General features: G+C 41.4%; 1 protein-coding gene across 2 annotated transcripts in view; it reads right to left on the reverse strand.

The window, feature by feature from the left end:
* LOC110492201 (V-set and transmembrane domain-containing protein 2-like protein) overlaps positions 1-20,389 on the reverse strand; it is a 31,183-nt gene that overhangs the window by 9,093 nt on the left and 1,701 nt on the right. The window contains exons 1-3 of one of the 2 annotated variants that reach the window (XM_036947160.1): positions 7,347-7,468; positions 4,786-4,952; positions 3,216-3,260 (exon numbers count right to left, since the gene is read on the reverse strand). In XM_036947160.1, the coding sequence (XP_036803055.1) occupies positions 3,216-3,260; positions 4,786-4,952; positions 7,347-7,443 (309 nt within the window). In that variant the 5' untranslated portion in view covers positions 7,444-7,468. Of the gene's footprint in view, positions 1-3,215; positions 3,261-4,785; positions 4,953-7,346; positions 7,469-20,389 lie in introns of those variants that run through there. The other variant, XM_021566297.2, reaches the window with a different exon arrangement.

A 20,389-nucleotide genomic window follows, 5' to 3' on the forward strand; every position in this document is an offset into this window, starting at 1 on the left:
TCCTCTACTGACGGGATGAGGTCAATTTCCTTCCAGGATACCCGGGCCAGGTCGATTAGAAAGGCCTGCTCACAGAAGTGTTTAGGGAGCGTTTGACAGTGAGGAGGGGTGGTCGTTTGTACGTGGACCCATAACGGATGCAGGAAATGAGGCAGTGATCGCTGAGATCCTGATTGAAAACAGCAGAGGTGTATTTGGTCAGGATAATATCTATGAGGGTGCCCATGTTTACGGATTTAGGGTTGTACCTGGTGGGTTCCTTTTTAATTTGTGTGAGATTGAGGGCATGTAGCTTAGATTGTAGGATGGCCGGGGTGTTAAGCATGTCCCAGTTTAGGTCACCCAACAGATCGAAATCTGAAGATAGATGGGGGGCAATCAATTCACATATGGTGTCCAGGGCACAGCTGGGGGCTATAACAGGCGTTAATATTGAGAGACTTATTAATGGAGAGATTAATAAAAAAATTGAAGCTTGAACTGTTTGGGAATAGACCTGGAAAGTAAGACAGAACTTTGCAGGCTATCTCTGCAGTAGATTGCAACTCCTCCCCCTTTGGCAGTTCTATCTTGACGGAAAATGTTGTAGTTGGGGATGGAAATTTCTGAATTTTTGGTGGCCTTCCTAAGCCAGGATTCAGACACAGCAAGGACAAAAGGGTTGGCGGAGTGTGCTAAAGCAGTGAGTAAAACAAACTTAGGGAGGAGGCTTCTGATGTTAACATGCATGAAACCAAGGCTTTTACGGTTACAGAAGTCAACAAATGAGTGCCCGGGGACACACAGGGCCTGTGTTAACCTCTACATTACCCGAGGAACAGAGAAGGAGTAGGATGAGGGTACGGCTAAAGGCTATCAGAACTGGACGTCTAGTGCGTTGGAAACAGAGATTAAAAGGAGTTCATTTCTGGGCGTGGTAGGATAGATTCAGGGCATAATGTACAGACATGGGTATGGTAGGGTGCGGGTACAGTGGATGTAAACGTAGGCATTGAGTGACGATAAGAGAGGTTTCATCTCTGGAGGCACTAGTTATGCTAGGTGAGGCTCCCGCATGTGTGGGAGGTGGGACAAAAGAGCTGTCTGAGGCATGTTGAGTGGGACTAGGGGATCTGATATGATGACTACCCTAAACAGCAGTATACAAGGCATATTGACATTAGAGAGAGACATAAAGCAAGGCATAAAGCAATCACGATGAATTGGCAGAGGGTCAGTTAACTACACACAGGGTCTGAGTTCGAGGCTGGGGCCGACAGATAAACAAAATAAACAAAATGGAGTACCGTGATTAATGAACAGTCCAGCAGGCATCCGCTATGTAGCCAAGTGATCATAGGGTCCAGTGAACAGCAATAGATGAAACAGGGAAGCCGTTAGGTAGTCGTTACTATGCTAGCCAGGGGATGTACCTGGCTCGAGGCTAACTGGTGCTACCTTCGGGACAAGGGCATCACGACGTCTGGCAAAGGCCGGTTGAGAGCACATCGGACAGAAATAAGTTGGCAGACCAGTCATGATGGATCGGCGGGGCTCCGTGTCGACTAAGGGTCCAGGCCAAATTGGCAAAAGAGGTATTATAGCTGGAGTAATTTTGTTTGCTAGCCGGGAGATGCGCCTGGCTCGAGGCTAACTGGTGCTAGCTTTGGGACAAGGGCGTTAGTCACCATAGCCACTCCGGTGCGCCCGGTGCAAAGGTCCAGAGTTTACGGCAGGAATCCGGTGATGTAGTGGCTTCTAGTCGTGTTAGTGAAGAGTCCGGGAGGCATCAGCTGTGTAGCCGAGTGATCATAGGGTCCACTGAGCAGGCTGGGAGATGGACTTGGCTCAAGGCTAGCTTTGGGGCTGGGCCACTTGGTAGCAGCTAGCTAGCTGCGATGATCCGGAGTAATGGTCCAGAGCTTACAGCAGGAATCCGGCAATGTAGTGGAGAAAATAAGTCCAATTTGCTCAGGGTTGATATCGTGCTGTTTAGACTGGCAGGTATTATCCAGGCTAAAAGCTGCTGGTGTCTGAGCTAAAGGTAAAGGCCGCTAGCAGTGGCTAACAATGACTAAATAGCTAGTAGCTAATTAATTGGTTAGCTTCTGATGGCTAGCTTCTGATGGAGGTTCTAGCTATAAGGTCTAAAAATAGCAGATCTGTATCACATTGGGCGAGGCGGGTTGCCGGAAGGTATATCTAAATTAAAAATGGAAAAGAGATATATACAAAAAAAGACAAAAAAAACCATACAATTTACACGGGACAACAACAAACACTTCCGCACTGCTACGCCATCTTGGAATTGCAGGATCAGATGGTGACAGGTGTCCCAGCAGGGTCAGACAGCCAGGGAAGACCAGTCTACAGAGATCAGGTGAATTTTGCAGTATATTATAACAACCAGTGAAATCTTGAGTTGATGGGTAGGCTACTGTCTGGGATCTGGGAGTGATGGTCATTTCAATTATTGAACCATTGATTCTATTCTTGGATACTAATGTATAAATGTACACCAAGGTAATTCTTTGTCATGCCTCATCTGAGCAGGATCAGATGATGACAGGGGTCTCAGCAGGGTCAGATGGTGACAGGGGTCTCAGCAGGGTCAGGCTGCCAGGCAGCCTGCATTACTGCAGTTTAAGACCATATATAGAACGTACTATATATGCCAGTGAAACTGAATATCATGTACTCAGAAATGTAATTCTGCTGGAGGTGTAAAACACAAAAGGGGACATATTTGCATATGTTGTGGTCTTGTGAAGGGTGGCTGAATTCTGTCAAAGAGTATGTTCTTTTATCTCAGCATGTCAACAGATTCTCTCCGTTTTTGTTTGCTTGGAAATGTTGATACTGAAGACTGTTGTCAGAAGAAACTGTGTAACCTAGCATTTATAGCGGCTAAGAAATGCTTTGCCATTAATTGGAAGGTTGGTTATCCTCCCACAATGTCACAATGGATGGCAAAAATGTCAAGTTAAGTATCACTAAATTTGATGTATTACAAGATTCAAGGTATACTGTGGAACTCTCATAAATTCTGAATTCTTTAAAAAAAGCTGACATTCAGCTTCCACAGCCCCAAATAAATGTCAATAATTATTGCGTTGTTTCTTTGGTAATGAGGCCTCTATTGGACACTAGATTGCCAACAAGACAAATACAAAAGTGCAAAAGAGAAGCCACACAGGCAGGAAATATAACATATACTGCAGCAAGTAAAGACTCACACTTATTTTGGTAGCATCCTTTGACCTCTCGTCCTGGGGTACAACCTGTAGGAAAGAGATTTCAAAGAATAAGAAACTTTAGAAATACTTGTATTATTTTTTTTTTTATTCCCCACTCCCTTACATCGATGATGAGTCCACTTACATGTAATTTTACCAAAGAGCAGAACATAGATAATGGGCCTAATAATGCCTACTTTACAGGTAAATTGCATCCAAAACCTACAGCTGTACTCAAAATTCCGTACGGGATGTGGAGATTCACCACTCTATTTAAGAGGAATAGATTTGAGAGGTGAAACCTGGGTCGGGGCATTTTGACAAGTGTAACTTGGTCAAAAAATACAATTTTAAAAGGAATAGTTTCACCATATTAAGACGAGAGTTCAGTTCATGTAACAGGGTTGAACTTAAAATGAGGGACAGACATAAATCAATCACTAAACACTAAATAATCATCTCCAGAAATGACTTAGTTAAAGCAACAAAAGAACTATGACTTTACAATGGGGATGACATTTTTTGAAATGTTGGGGTTTAGTGGGGTAAAATCTACCTAGAAGTCACGGAGGGACATGTCAAAATGCTGAATTTAGCACTTCAGCAAGATTTTATTCATATAAAAACATTTGATTTATTGAATTCTCCATGTAGTCTATATTAAACGGCAACATATTAAATATAACAGTCTTTTAAAATTCATATTGGTCCACAATTTCTACTTCAAATATCAAAGGGACGCAAAAGGCACTCTTTTCATGGAACCACCCACCTCTGTTTCCCCCAAGGCACCAATCTCCACAATCTTAGTATTCCCCAAAATTGTAATATGAATTTGAAAAACAAAACAATTATGCTATATATTTCAACCTGTGCCTATATTATCATGTAGGCATGATTCATCAAGAACATGAGGGTTCACTACAGCACAGCCTGTACAGTATTCTAGGTCAGTAGCACCACCTGCCCTACGCTCCAGCAAGGGAAGGAAGCAAGGTGTAACACAGCTAGTCCTCAGGGACACTTCATGAATAATGAATCAGAGTGAGGTGAGAGGAAGTTTCTTTACATTTCTCCCTTTTCCAATTAAAAAGTGTTGGAAAACACAGCAGGAGGACTGGAAAACATTCTGTGTGTCCTCATGGAAAACCTGCTCTGCTTTACCCAGCTCAGGTGCATTTTCCCATGAGATGGTTCCTCAGCCTCCTCTTCTGTTCCTGTGCCTCCGGGGCACCTGGGAACCTGCTGCTATTTCTGCCTACTGCAGTGATTAATGTGTGGTTTATTACCTTGCTGCTCACCTCACTCAGTTTATTCCTATGTACTTTATTAGTTGGTACTGATTCTGACTTGTATAGCTGTGCCTCGATGGCAAACTCTAAGGATTGGGATTTAGTCAGGAGTTTGTGCTCTGTATTCTAATGCTATGCTTGCTATTTGCATTTATGTTTGCAATGGGGAGAATAAGAAGACTTTGTTCCATCTTCTGCCTCAAACCTTTGATCACTGATCACAGAACACCTCACCAACAACATTCTCTCAGCAGTGACAGAGTGAGCAGTCTAGATACCTGATTGGAGGTCCAGGGCTGTTTCTCTGTCCAGTCTCTGTGGTTCCTGATGTACCACCACTGGATCTCCAGGGAGTAGGAGGGGCCTGCCCCCCGGAAGGAGCACGCCATCTCCACGTCCTGGCCACTCTGTGCTGTGATGTCATGGGGGACCTCTGTGAACACAGCTGTATGGAGAAAAAAGCTAAGTTAACAGTTGGCTTTAAAAACGATGACTCTGTCCTCTCTGAACACAATATGGGTGGTGTTTGCTCTTACTGAAGTTGATTTACAGTGATGATAATACACTGTGATTGTAAATAGTCTCTAATAGAATATTGAGTTAACCCTAATAATAGTATGCATAAATCTTATTTTTTTAACATAACACAACACAATCGAGAAATACTTGTTTTTTTAAGCAACTATGAGGAATACAATCATAAATTGTCATTTACCAGTTGAAACATTTCCATTTTGATGAGTATAATTTGTTGGTCTGATGTAATAAGGAGCATCCAGACACTGCACTTGATTGCTTTATGAATTAGCTTTTTCCAATTATTGATAAACATGCACCTGGTAAGAAACTGACTGTTGGAACTCTTAAGGCTCCATGGATTGATGAGGCATAGAAAACATTGTATGGTTGAAAGAGATGGGGCAAAAGGAGTGGCTAATAACTCTGGCTGCACATCTAAATGGCTGAGTTTCTGCAAATTAAGAAATTATGTGACTAAACTCAACAAAAATAAGAAGAATCTGTATTATGAAGCCAATATCAATTAGATAAAGAATGATGGAAAAAAGCTTTCGAGTACTTTAAATGAGATTATGGGCAGAAAGACAAATTATTTAATCGAATCAGCTGGCTTATTCATCACAAAACCATGTGATGTTGCCAATTATTTTAACGATTACATCATTGGCAAAGTGGGCAAACAACAAACTGAATCTGGTAATAAATGATGTGGCTGTTAAACAGGTTAAGGAGACTAAATTATTTGGTGTGACCTTAGAGTGTAAACTGTCAAGGTCAAAACATTTAGATCCAATGGTTGTAAAGATGGGGAGAGGTCTGTCCACACTCTAAACAGCAAGTCCTGCAGACTCTAGTTTTCTCTTATCCTGATTATTGTCCCGTTATGTGGTCAAGTGCTGCAAAGAAAGATCTTGTTAAGCTGCAGCTGGCCCAGAACAGAGCGGCACGCCTTGCTCTTCATTGTAATCAGAGGACTGATATAAATACAATGCATGCCAGTCTCTCTTGGCTAAGAGTTGAGGAGAGACTTACTGGATCACTTCTTTTTATAAGAAACAATGTGTTGAAATTTCAAAATAGTTTGCATAGTGAACTTACACACAGCTCTGACACACACACTTACCCCACCAGACAAGCCACCAGGGGTCTTTTCACAGTCCCCAAATCCAGAACAAATTCAAGAATGCATACAGTATTATAATAGAGCCATTATTGCATGGAACTCCCTTCCATTTCATTTTACTCAAATGAACAGCAAACCTGGTTTCAAAATCAGATAAAGCAACAACTCACAATACAATGCTTCTCCCCTATTTAACCTAGATATGTTGTGTGTATGTATTGATATGTAGGCTATGTGTGCCGTTATTAAATGTCTGCAGTTCTGTCCTTGAGCTGTTCTTGTCTATTAATGTCATGTTTCATGTTTTGTGTGGACCCCAGGAAGAGTAGTTTCTGCTTTAGCAGTAGCTAATGGGGATCCTAAGAAAATACCAAAAATATCAATCATTGTGCTCACCTGGCTTGCTCTTTAGTTAGCCTACTTATACAAAGTTTGTAACATTTTGTTTTATTAATGTACCACCACTCTGTTAGTTTACTAAAGAAGGCATTACTGCTAAAACAGCTCCCCTGTTTTTGTTTTTCAGTTAAAATATGCACTGAAGGTTTGAGATACAACAGACAGCTTTGACAGATTTTCTAAAGTAGTTCTGATGAGCAATGTCACAACTGGGGAGTGACACCTTGCTGAAGAGCTGGCAAACTAAAGAGGATTGGGTGGATCTCTCTCTAGCATAAATCCACACTCAGTAGGTTATGCAAAACTAGTGTTTACTAAACCAACACTCACACTAGATGTGCATGTGTTCACAAACACATAGTGTGAATATGCAGTTTAATAAAAATGTATAATGTTTAGCCTGTCATAATGTAAACTGGCATTGAATGTTTACTCTTGTCCAAACGTGGATATCAGTAACCTACGTCAAAAGAGCTTAGCACATTCTGAGGTTAGAATATCTTAATTTTACCCACTATATTTCACATGGAAGCGGAGCTAGAGTTGGGCTTCATCCCAGACACCTGCCTGGGTGGGAGGAGAGCAAGGAAGCTGCCTGGGCTGAGCTGGATCCTCTCCATGTATAACACAGGCTGAAATCCCTCACATGGGTAAACTAGCCTCAGTAGAATGAAGACATCAGCTCTTCTGATCCCAGCACATCCGTTTATTAACTGGGCCCAAATCCTCTTAAACGCTCCCTTAAACACATTTTTAATTTGCTTCTAATCCCGTTCATGGCGACGGAGGTTCACGTACCCACGGGTGTATTGGTGGTGCTCACACCGATGAAGTCTTCACAATGAAGATTCACAATGAAGTCAGCATGGCAAACCATTGTACCAAAACCAAACATTTTAGATCAGGGGTGTCAAACTCTTTCCATGGAGCGCCTAGTGTCTGCTGGTTTTTGGTTTTCCTTTCAATGAAGACCTAGACAACCAGGTGAGGGGAGTTCTTTACTAATTAGTGACTTGAATAAATCAATCAAGAACAAGGGAGGAGCGAAAACCGGCAGTCACTCGGCCTTCCGTGGAATGAGTTTGACACGTGTTTTAGATAATAAAAAAAGTTGATCTTTGCTGCAATTCCTGACTACTTATTCCTAAAGCAAATGTCATTTATATACATTAGACAACCACTGGGATTTGTCGGATCAGAATTGGTGCTTACCAGAAAACACTACCCATAAAAATGACATCAACCTTGAGAAAATCAACTGGCTGGAGAATGAGAGAGAGAGTGAACAGCACTGTCTGAGCTATAGAGAGAGAGGTGGCCATGGTGCTGAAAGTCTAGTGCTGCTGCCAGCTTATTACTAGCTCCCAGGTGGTAGGCTTATTCAATCTCCACTAGAATACCAGAGAACATAGAGACAATAAACTAATTCCATCTCTTCCTAAAATTTCGATCTATCTTTGTTTTTATTCCACCGCTCTCAGGCCTGAGTTTAATAGCCTCTGTAAATCTCTGGGCCAACTGTGCATACTGAGAAAGCAATGTCTCCCGCTCCAGAGAGCTACAAGCCCCAAGTCATATCTCCTTGTAAATCGATCAAATCCCTTTGAATTTCATTTGCCAGACACAAGACACACTTTGTATTGATTCCCCTTTATGGTAGGAAGTGGAGCCTACAGCTTTCTTGTATTCAAAGCAGTGATGTAAGCTGTCATTAAATGGATAGGCTCTCTGTATTGTTTTTTGACGTTGATCATGTTTATTTGTTATCTAGTACAGGCATATGATCTTAAAATAACCCTGCAGAAACAGGAAATGTGAATTATTATGTGAATTATAATGAATGCCCGTTTTTGTAGGATTCATACGTTTTCCGTAAGGGAAACTACCAGAACCTTTTAAAACCTCAAATACACTACAAGTTTTACATTTCCTGCATTGCAGGAAAGTTCTCCTGCAACAGGTTGATAAAATGAAGATCCTCCATCTGTATGAATCATGCCAAATGGGTTTAGAGGGAAAATATGTGGGAATGATTGACAATATTTCTCTTATTAATGCCTACATGACAACATTGACTTAGAAACAATGCTAATTCAAAGATGGCCTGTGTAATGACTAGCACCCTGTCTGCACATCTTAATTAGAGCCCTCAAAGGACTTTGGAAGTTAGATATGAAATGTTTGGAGGAATCATTATCTTCACAATAACACAATAGTGTAAATAGACTTAGACAATCACTACAATCAATGCTGACAAAACTGCAACAGAAATACAGACATGACAGATGAACAAAGGCCCACCCACAATGCAGAGAAATGGATAAGAAAGAAGGAATCTTTTGAGGCTCTGGAAAGCCTGGGAGAGCTCTTGTCATCATTTTCCTTTGAAATGTGGAGTTAGTTAATGAAACCCTGATAAAAGCTAGCTGGAGGTGCTTCTTCATGCTATTGTCTTAATCCAGACTCCCTAAAAAAATCATATTATTTTGTAAGATATACTGTAGCTAATGACAGATAAAAATAGAGATTCACCACATATCCTCGCTGCATGAGACCTTTTCTTGAATCTCATTGATTTCTTTGTGGAATCTTGAAGAAAATGGCCAAAAGGAAGGAGGATTGCAGCCCACACTGTACTGTAAACAGAGAGATGGAGATATATTTGATTGTACAGTATAAAAATGACTGAGTATGGCTGGGATGGGAAATAAACTATTTCTATCATATATTCTCTTGAGATCATATGAGCGAGGCAAGCACTCTGGTAACTTGCTTATTGGAATCTACAGCAGCAGCTTATACTCAGGAGGAGAAATTCTGCTCAAGCCTCCAAATGAAACCTTATTCCAAGTTGCAGTCTGATAGTCACACTGCACAGCACCGACAACATCAAGCCATTACACAACATAAACATCATTTGCATTCTCCTTCTCTGATCCATATTCTGGGCTTGAAGTTGCTGTACCGCAGTGACTCATCTAGAGTTCCACTCTCACCCCCATGAAATTACACTGCAACAGTCTTCGCCTCTCTCGCACACTTTTTAAATATCTCATAACACCGCAACCACAGGAGTCCAACTCTGAATATAAATGCTTCTGTTCTGTAATGTTGAGTTTGAAAGTTTTGAAATCATTCTGCACTAATTTTGGTGGTTAAACACTGTGGTGGGAAAGGTACCCAAATATCATACTTGAGTAAGAGTAAAGATACCTTAATAGAAAATTACTCAAGTAAAAGTGAAAGTCACCCAGAAAAATTCAAGTAAATGTAATTGCAAAAATATACTTAAGTATCAAAAGTAAAAGTATAAATCATTTCACATTCCTTATAATAAGCAAATCAGAAGGCACCATTTTTTTTCAAAATGTTTATTTATGGATAGACATGGCACACTATAACACGCAGACATAATTTACAAATGAAGCATTCGTGTTTAGTGAGCCCTCCATGTCAGAAGCAGTAGGGATGACCATAGATGTTATCTTGATAAGTGAGTGAATTGGACCATTTTCCTGTCCTGTGAAGCATTCAAAATGTAACGAGTACTTTTGGGTGTCAAGGAAAATGTATGGAGTAAAAAGTACATTTATTTTCTTTAGGAATGTAGTGAAGTAAATGTAGTCAAAAATATAAATAGTAAAGTACAGATACCACTAAAAAAGTATTTTTACTTAAGTACTTTACACCACTGGTTAGACAACAGTAGACAAAGGTTGGTAGTTCCCCCCCTTACAATGTAGCTAGCTCTGAAGAACAGCAGTAATCACTGGGAATGAAAGCAGGAACACAAGAAAGAGAGAGAGAGAGCAAGAGAAAAGATTGAGATAGAAAGAGAGAGAGAGTTAGAAAGAGAGATAGTGTGTGAGTGAGAGAGAGAGAGTGTGTGAGAGAGAGAAATACATAACGCAGTACAATCACTCCAGAAACAAAGGGCTAAGCACAATGGAGCCACACTGGCTTCGAATAATGAACTCCTGCATCAAGAATACTGATGCCAAAACTTCAATACTGTCTTCCATTTAATCCACCACTACCATCCACAGCCTTGCCTTGGGCATCTCTCCAACTTGATCTCACTAGAGCTCATTTGGTGCAATCTCTGCTGTTTTGGCTCAAAATCAAAGCTCAAAGAATATTACCTGCCACAGAAAAGAATGTAAAAAGTGACTGAAGTTTCAGCTAAGTTTATCAGAGGTTCTTTAGACAGAGCTCATCGGTTCATATTGTAATGGTAAATAACATTGGGCAATGGACTCAGGACAATGGTGAAGCGTATTAGTGATCTCTGTTATGTGTGGTCAATAAATTCCATGTGGTAGCATTCGTACAGCTCTTGTTCCAGCCATCATCCACAGGGCTGAAGATTTCAAAATGTTTCATCACTAACAGTGTTAGCTACATGTAAAGCCCCACCCCCCACCCTCCACCTTACAGCCCAAAACCCCAGCTCTCAAAACCATTATGATCCATGCTGGGGGTCTGCCTCTGTCGCTTAGAGCTCCTGCTGCTGTGAGATGATGTATGAGGATATTGTTCCTTACAGCACAGCATGTCTGGTATCTGTAAGGCAATCTAGTGATATGAATCATGTCATCATCAGCCTCCTCTTAAGATGTCAGTGTTATGCAGTACAGGAGGGAGCTCTAATGAACTACACATCTCTACTGATCTGGAGGCAGATACTCAAGGATTGTACATGGCACTTTTGAAAATAGAATGTAGATGCGGGAAGAGAGGGTGAACAGGGGGAAGGGAAGGTGAGTGGGATGCCAGAGCGTTCACAAAGGGAGAGAGCGATGGAGAGAGAAAAACACACCAGGGGTGAAGATGGTGTCAGTAGAGAGAGAGAGAGAGAGAGAGAGAGAGAGACAGAGAGAGAGACAGAGAGAGAGAGAGAGGAGAATGAGAGAGAGAGAGAGAAAGAGAGGAGAACGAGAGAGAGAAAGAGGAGAATGAGAGAGAGAGAGAGAGAGAGAAGAACGAGAGAGAGAGGAGAACGAGAGAGAGAGAGAGGAGAACGAGTGAGAGAGAGAGAGAGAGAGAGAGAGAGAGAGAACGAGAGAGAGAGAGAGAGAGAGAGAGAGAGAGAGAGAGAGAGAGAGAGAGGAGAACGAGAGAGAGAGAGAGAGAGAGAGAGAGACATTTGAAGAAGAGGAACTAAGAGGAACTCGAGATAGTGGAGAATAGTGACATTTAAAAAGAGGACATCTTGAGGGCCCTGGGAATGGAAATACATTTACAAAGAACAGAGAATGCACTCTACACACAAAGGGGTGTATTTCTTTTATAGCCTAGTCTGGATTCTTTTAACAAGAAATATCTATTCAAATTTCAGTATCTATAAACACATATGTAGTCACTGCAGCTTTAAACGCCTGGACGAAAAATAGCATGAAAACAAGTTATGAGAGTGATGTGCAATGATGCGCTCTCCCTCCCTAGATGATAGCTGGCCTAGCAGATTCATTAACCTCTGCAGTTGCCCCCACAGACCCAGGCAGAGAGAGGCTTGTCGCTGAGCATAGCCTCTCCCTTTGATTCCTCACTTATCACTGGCAGGCCAGCCAGCTCCATCCACTCCACTGAAATAATTGCCTCTTCTTACGATGCCTGCTTAATATACTGTAAAAAGCAGCGGTCATGTTTCAAAGACACCTGTAAGCTTCTTGAAGACACAGTAAACAGACAGTGACTAACTATCCAAAGGTCATCTGGCTGTTGGTTTGTTTATGCTGTGATGTAATGCATACAGCCCATTTTGAAATGATTCGTCTTTTGCTTTCGTTCTTATGAAGTGAAATTCTCTGTAGATATTTCTGTTTGTAATGAATAGTCTACATGGTTAGGCCTAGTCATTTTCCTGGAAAAAGGTATTGTAAATATTTTGGAGAACAGTGGAAGCTTGGCTAATTGAAATTAAAATATGATTAACCCTCGTTTGAGTCGTACAATTTTTCCATGAGCAATTTTGACACAAGACAGAGATCGAATTTATGCAGCTGATTACAAAAAGTCAATAAAGTGACAATCTGAAAAACAGCTGTCAAACATTATCATACATGTACCTTGTGAAGCCTCTCTGTTCTCAGGACAAAGCTGAAGTCATTGGAGATTTAGGCCTAAAGTATATAACACCACAATGAAATATGTGTCATGTATTTTACAGAGCTTAATAAAGCAGGATTTTGGGTCACAACCAGTAGTTACCATAACAAGCATAAAAGCTCTAAATGATTATGGCCTAGGATGTTTAACATGATCTAGTGGAAATAACAGACATAGCGTCATTCAGAATGATCACATAATAATTCCATGAGACTGTTCATTTCAGCAATTTACAGAAGGGTGTTTATTGGTTATTGTTGTGCATACAAAGCATTTTTCTTGGTACAGCATTTGGGAGATATTGGTAAGAATATCATCATATCTAAATGTTTTAAAAACCAACACTGCAAAAACTCTCCAGTGGGAGAATGTGTTAAATACTCTGTCACTGTTTCATAGAATTTCTGGCTGAGCTAAAAGGACAGAAAAATATTCAACTAGGTTAAACACTGTACCAAATGAGTGATATTACTGTTGTATAAAAAAGAAAGGTCACATGACAGACAAACACTGAGCCCCATGCTGAGCTGCCTGCTTAACAATATGCAAGCAGTATCCTGTAAGACAGGGGGCCTTTGAGTCCATTGACGTATGCAACTAGTGTCTCCTCCATGGCACTGTTTCCACTCTGTTTCATCCGTCACAAAGGAGAGCGATTAAATAGCCTCCCCACAACAATCAATGAATTCAGAGGCAAATACCTCACCTCAGAGATGGGACCATCAATAATCACAACAGTACTTCCTAGGAAAGGCATACAGTAGCTATCCAGAACCTCTATCTGGATTCAAAATGCACTCATCACAATACATCCACACACAACAGCCGACACAGCCAGTTAAAGGTGTGTAATCCACTGAAACCCTTTGTATCTTCATGTAAAAAAGAAAGAAAGGAACATAGAAAACAAAAAAGAGCATATTATTGCTCGTCCTCTTTAAATCTCCCCAGCCAGCTAGCCATCCAAGCCAGTTCTCTGGGGCCAGATACAAATGGTGTGATGCAGCGCTACGAGAGATATCAGCGTTTGGTATCTAATCTTCTCGCCCTCCTAATGCACCCAGGAGTCTCTCTCTCCAGCAGCTGAGACTGAGAGGAGAGCTGATAGCTCAGAGAGCCAGCCAGGGCCAGGATAGGAGAGCAGGAGAGGAGAAGAGCTGGAAGTCTGCCCGACAGTGCTACTGAAATTGCCCGACAGTGCTACTGAAATTCACCTCCACTTAAATCAGCTTCTCCTCCTCAGGCGTTCCTAAGGAGATGCTCATGGGGCAACCTGACACCAAAAATAAGAAATAAACAGGGCCTTTTTTGAGAACATGTAGTCAGGGATTTAACAAAACAGCCATGCTGTCTTTTTTTCATCTCCCTTCACTTGTGGTGACTTTGATGAATGATGTAACTCACTGCTTATGTTTAGCGCTCATCTGAAATAAAGGGAATCTGACAGAAGCAAGCTGGCCGGCCCACTGTGGACTGCAAGTCGGAAGTCCTATATAGACAGGAAAGACTTGGAAAATTCTGTGTTATCTAATACAATAGCAAAAGGTGATTTGCGGTTTCCAAAAGGTAAACACACAAGATCGGGAGCGATTTTGTCAAATTGTTACATGTTTGCAACCTGATAATTAACATGATTTATCAATATAAATTAAAGGTACACTGAAAACCTGGATTCTCACTTTATCCATTGCACAGTTGTTCTTATTGCTCAATCCTAGCTTACCATGAACTCCATGTTTGATCAGCTAGCCTATTTAATGACTGCTACACAGGAGGCTGGTGAGTGGAGGACGGCTCAAAATAATCACTGGAATAGAGTGAAATCAAAATATTAAGTGGTATTAAATACCATTCTATTCATTCCGTTCCAGCCATTATGAGCCCGTCCTCCCCAATTAAGGTGCCACCTGCCACCTATGGCTGAATACCAGTCAATATCCTTCACATAAGAACAGAACACCAGATAAATATAATATGCCTGTCCCACTTTCTCATACCACCCATTTAATCCATTTAAAATAAAACACTTCTGAGAACACCGGCTTTCAACAGTCTCTCTCTATGCCACATCAGTGGAGCCTTTGACAGCATGACTGTAGAGAGAGAGCAGCAATGACTTTGACGTGCCATATTAAAAAGAAAAACAACGGCCTATCAAAAGTGTCACATTTGATAGGCCGAAACACATCAACCGTCTGCAGAAAAGTCCCCAGACATCCAGATATGGTAACACCCTAAAATAAAAAATAAAAAACATAAGCTCATTTCTTTGGCCGCTAATCAAAAGTGACTCTGTGAATACGATGTCCTAATAATAATTTATCTGCAGTAGAATGTATCATCTCTTTTAACTAAATGCCCTTCTTAATGTTATCCTCCATGCCGTCAACTGAAGCGATGACTTCAATCACATCTAACTGGGGACAAAAACTTGTTATTAACTATCCATCATTGTAACCAACACTACTAATGCATCAGTGTAGTCAGATGGCTGAATGTCATGGTATTGCATAATTGTGTATATGATAGCCAGATGACGATCTAATTAGCAACATCTCTATTTGCTATATTTGTGAACATATCATTGTAATAGGCCCGCCGTCCTTGGCCAAAGCACCAATCTAACAGCAAAGTAACTGGATAGAGACAGAACCATTGCTGAAGGGAGCATTAGCTCTGAGCAGGAGGTGTGTGCAGTCAAGCAATACAAAACCACAGAAAAATGTCATTTACCATTCTACATTACTGATAGGTGCAAGCTACCCAGCCCACTAGCCTTTTGAAATACCAAGTAGCCTTTAAAATATTACTGTCAGCAATTAGAGGGACAGGTAAAAGACAGAAACATTGAATATGAAAGCCAGACAGGAGCTAATGGTTGGGTTTTAAACAATCCTGTGAATAACATGCGTGCAGATATCAATTCCCTGTTGTCAAATTGCCTTTCGTACTAACTTTCTCTCAGTTATTCCAACCTTTCTACACTTGCTTAGTGTGTAAAACACAGCCTTGTAGATCATTAAAACCAAGAAAATACCGTGGAACACACTAAAAATACAAAGAGAAACAGAAAAAGTGAGTCTCCTGTGTATTACCATCACCCCCTCTGGCTGAGCCAGCCCATTCCCAGAATGAGATGATTGAACAGTGCTGCTGGGTCTCCATTCACCCACTGTGTGTGAACCAGCCGCTCCACAGCAGCATAATTAGGGCTGGTCACTGGCGAGAAAGAGAAACGGTATAATGGATGTCCCTGTCTCAACATGGCCCCAGGCCAGCCATCTAATTGAGCCAGGCCTCTGATATGGTGGACGGGATCATGATGGCTAGTTAACGCTGTATTTCCACACTGATAACATTGTTTTTCAACACACTGTGTAGGCTACCCGATTGAATAATACTGCAAACTAGCCCACATGCATTCAGTAGCAACATACTGTAAGCCTATTGAAAAGCAGTAACATACATGTGTTTTTACTGGTGTGACCAAAATCCATCTCATGTTTACAAAATAATCCAATTAATCTGCCTGATTACAATAACAAAAAAGTATAATCATAACTGGTAAACAAAGTTGTTTTCTCCAAGCCCTTGAATGTTGTGTAATGCTGATAATGGGAGTAATAATTTGTTGGTGCCCATCAGTGATGTGACACTGATGTCAATCCATATTAGTCATCAAGTAGTTCCCGTGGCGAAGTTTCTAACTCAGTACATATGTCTGTTATTAACTGATCACTTCACACCTAATACTGAGAAAAAGTGGAATAACTCTTTGTTTTCAAGGACAACATTTTTTTTTACGTGGCCTGTCCTTAAAAACAAAGAGGTATTATACTTCAAACATTTACTCAAGCTGCTGTCTTCATTGGTTCGTTTCGGGACACCCATGGGGGCATGCAAGCTATTTGGAGAAGCAAATCTCAGTTCGACTCCACTAAAGCAAATCAGCATGACTCCACTATTCACGCTGACTGCCAACATATGAGCCCTGCCAAGTCCTCTCCAGGAGGTCTGCGATAGCCACCACAGCAGTCATGTGTCTAATGTGAGATAAGCTTGCCCACTCTTCCAACCAGAGCCCAGAAGGATCCCTCCATCCAGTCGTCTTATGATCAAGGCTGGAGGAAATATAGAGGAAATATGGTTTGTTCTCTGTGGGGAGAGCCAGGGAGAATTGGTGACTTCCAGAGACACTGGCATGAAAGGGACAGAGACTGTGACTCTGTATTGCCAGTCAAAAGGCACATATTTTCTTCTCCAAAGTGCTCTGGGGATATGTTTGGCCAGAGACATAAGGACATGAAAGGGAAATGACAAGGAAAAAAGGGGTTCACTTTGAGGCGCTTATACTCCACAAGAGCCATCAGAACTGAATAAACAGAGAGAAAACACATTGCATGACTGCAGCATGACCCTACAGTTTGTAATGGGCTGCGTTTGAAGAGAAAGGAAAAGGAAATGGAGAGAAAGAGAGAGTGAGAAATGGTAAGGAGGTTGTATCAGGAGGCCTGCAATAAGTGCCCTGTCCAATTCAATGCAGGTCTGAAGCCTAGTGGTTAAGAGCGTGGGCCAGTAAACGAAACGTTGCTGGTTCGAATCCCTGAGCCTACTAAGTGAAACATCTGTTGATGTGCTCTTGAGCAAGGCACTTAACCCTAAACGCTCCTGTAAGTTGCTCTGTATAAGAGTGTCTGCTAAATGACAAAAAATCTAATATAAATGGTACTTTATGCTACTGGAACCTTTTGGTCAACAGGGCTTCCCTGCATTACCCACTGCTAGGAGAAATGTTGGTATATAGAACCAAAAATAGTTAAATGGTTTGCTTCATATATGGCCCTCAAAAAGCTTCTATACAACTGCAAAGCATATTTTTTTGTAGTGCAGTTACAGGCTCATCTAAACATCTAACATATATTATACCCACTCATAAAATAGGGAGTGGAGAGGAAGTGTGCCATTCAGAGCAGCTTATCATGCGTACCCTTCCCATCAGAGGGACATCTGTCCCAAGTTGATTCCTCTTGGCTGAGCATGGTAGGGAGAGGAGCCCACCACTGAGAGCAGACCAGAGACTAGCCTGTCAGCCTCTCCTGCTCAGCGTGAGCCTGGCTTAATGAATAGTCAACAGAAACTGCTAAGGCTGAAGCAGGAGTGACTGTAGGCCTAGAGCAGAGAGCAGAGAGAGGACATGGACGTTAGGTGGTTGTTTGTTATATAGCGGCCCATACTATTGTTGAAAAGGAAATTTGAAACATTTGCCTTGACATGTCATATTTTATTCAATAACCTATCGGTTTAAATAATATTACCGGTATATTCATAATCTGTACACTGTTGGCTCTCAGTGTGGGAGTTGCAGGATCTGGTTGTTTCTCTCCTCTTTAGCACTTAATTGATTAATTCATGTCATTTGATTGGCTAGATACAGTGCATTCTGAAAATGTTCAGACCCCTTGACTTTTTCCAAACTTTTTTACGTTACAGCCTTGTTTTAAATTGGAATAAATTGTTTTTTTTCCCTCATCAATCTTTGCACCCCAGTATCTCTACCTGCACATTCATCTTCTGCCGATCTACCATTCCAGTTTTTAATTGCTATATTTTAATTACTTCGTCACCATGGCCTATTTATTGCCTTAACTCCCTTATCATACCTCATTTGCACTCACTGTATATAGACTTTTTGTTTTCTTTTGTTCTACTGTATTATTGACTGTATGTTTTGTTTATTCCATGTGTAACTCTGTGTTGTTGTATGTGTCGAATTGCTACGCTTTATCTTGGCCAGGTCGCAGTTGTAAATGAGAACTTGTTCTCAACTAGCCTCCCTGGTAAATAAAGGTGAAAAACTCAATAACCCATAATGACAAAGCAAAAAGAGGTTTTTAAGAAATGTTTGCAAATGTATAAAATAAAATAAAAATGATATATCACATTTACATAAGTATTCAGACCCTTTACTCAGTACTTTGTTGAAGCAGCTTTGGCAGCGATTACAGCCTTACAAATCTTCTTGGGTATGACGCTATAAGCTTTGCACACATGTATTCGGGGAGTTTCTCCCATTCTTCTCTGCAGATCATCTCAAGCTCTGTCAGATTGGATGGGGAGCATCGCTGCACAGCTATTTTAAGGTCTCTTCAGAGATGTTCAATCGGGTTCAAGTCCGGCTCCGGCTGGGCCACTCAAGGACATTCAGAATTGTCCCGAAGCCACTCCTGCGTTGTCTTGGCTGTGTGCTTAGGGTTGTTGTTCTGTAGGAAGGTGAACCTTCGCCTCAGTCTGAGGTCCTGAGCACTCTGGAGCAAGTTTTCATCAAGATTTCTCTGTACTTTCCCTTGATCCTGACTAGTCTCCCAGTCCATGCCGCTGAAAAACATCCCCACAGCATGATCCTGCCACCACCATGCTTCACTGTAGGTTTCCTCCAGACATGACGCTTGGCATTCATGCCAAAGAGTTCAATCTTGATTTCATCAGACCAGATAATCTTGTTTCTCATGGTCTGAGAATCCTTTAGGTGCTTTTTGGCAAGCTCCATGCGAGCTGTCATGTGCCTTTTACTGAGGAGTGGCTTCTGTCTGGCCACTGACATAAAGGCCTGATTTGTTGAGTGCTGCAGAGATTGTTGTCCTTCTGGAAGCTTCTCCCATCTCCACAGAGGAAATCTGGAGCTCCCACCGGTTTCTTGGTCTCCTCCCTGACCATGGCTCTTCTCCCCCGATTGCTCAGTTTGGCCGGGCGGTGGTTCCAAACTTCTTCCATTTAAGAATAATGGAGGCCATTGTGTTCTTGGGGACCTTCAACGCTGGAGAAATGTTATGGTACCCTTCCCCAGATCTGTGCCTTGACACAATCCTGTCTCAGAGCTCTACGGACAATTACTTCATCCTCTTGGCTTGGTTTTTGCCCTGACATGCACTGTCAACTTTGGGACCTGATATAGACAGGTGTGTGCCTTTCCAAGTCATGTCCAATCAATTTAATTTACCACAGGAGGACTCCAGTCAAGTTGTAGAAACATCTCAAGGATGATCAATGGAAACAGGATGTACCTGAGCTCAATTTTGAGTCTCATAGCAAAGGGTCTGAATACTTATGTAAATAAGGTATCTGTTTTGTATTTGCAAAAATGTCTAAAAAAACATTTTTCGCTTTGTCATTATCATTTTTCGCTTTGTCACTATTGTGTGTATTTCGATGAGGATTTTTTTTATTTAAGCCATTTTAGAATAAGGCTGTAACATAACAAAATGTGGAAAATGTCAAGGGCTCTGAATACTTTCAGAATGCACTGTAAAAATCCCTCTGCATAACAGTTGGTGATGCAGACTGCAGCATTCAGAAAATCTGTAGTGAACTACAAATAATGGATAATGTCAACCGACACAATGACTGCAGGGACATTATATCATATTTAGCCCACCTTGTAGCCTTTCAGGGTCAGTTTACCTGCTCTATGCTATCCCTGTTACCACTAATTTAGGTCAGAAGCAGTGGGAGATTCATGCATCTGTAGAGGTGAAGGCAAGCGGGTGATGGACACAGTTGGCTGTCTGTAATAGCGTGACCTGCATATCATCCTGGTCTATCTGGTTCCAGCCCACTGGCAAGAGGTTAACCCACACACCCTGGAGGAGCAGGTAATTAGGGTTCACACCCTGATACAAATGTAAGCTTTTTTTCTGCACATTCATTTTGGACACCAAGGTGCTTCCCATTTTCAA

This window comes from Oncorhynchus mykiss, chromosome 16, assembly GCF_013265735.2.
Source record: "Oncorhynchus mykiss isolate Arlee chromosome 16, USDA_OmykA_1.1, whole genome shotgun sequence".
In the NCBI taxonomy this organism is placed as follows: Eukaryota; Metazoa; Chordata; class Actinopteri; order Salmoniformes; family Salmonidae; genus Oncorhynchus; species Oncorhynchus mykiss.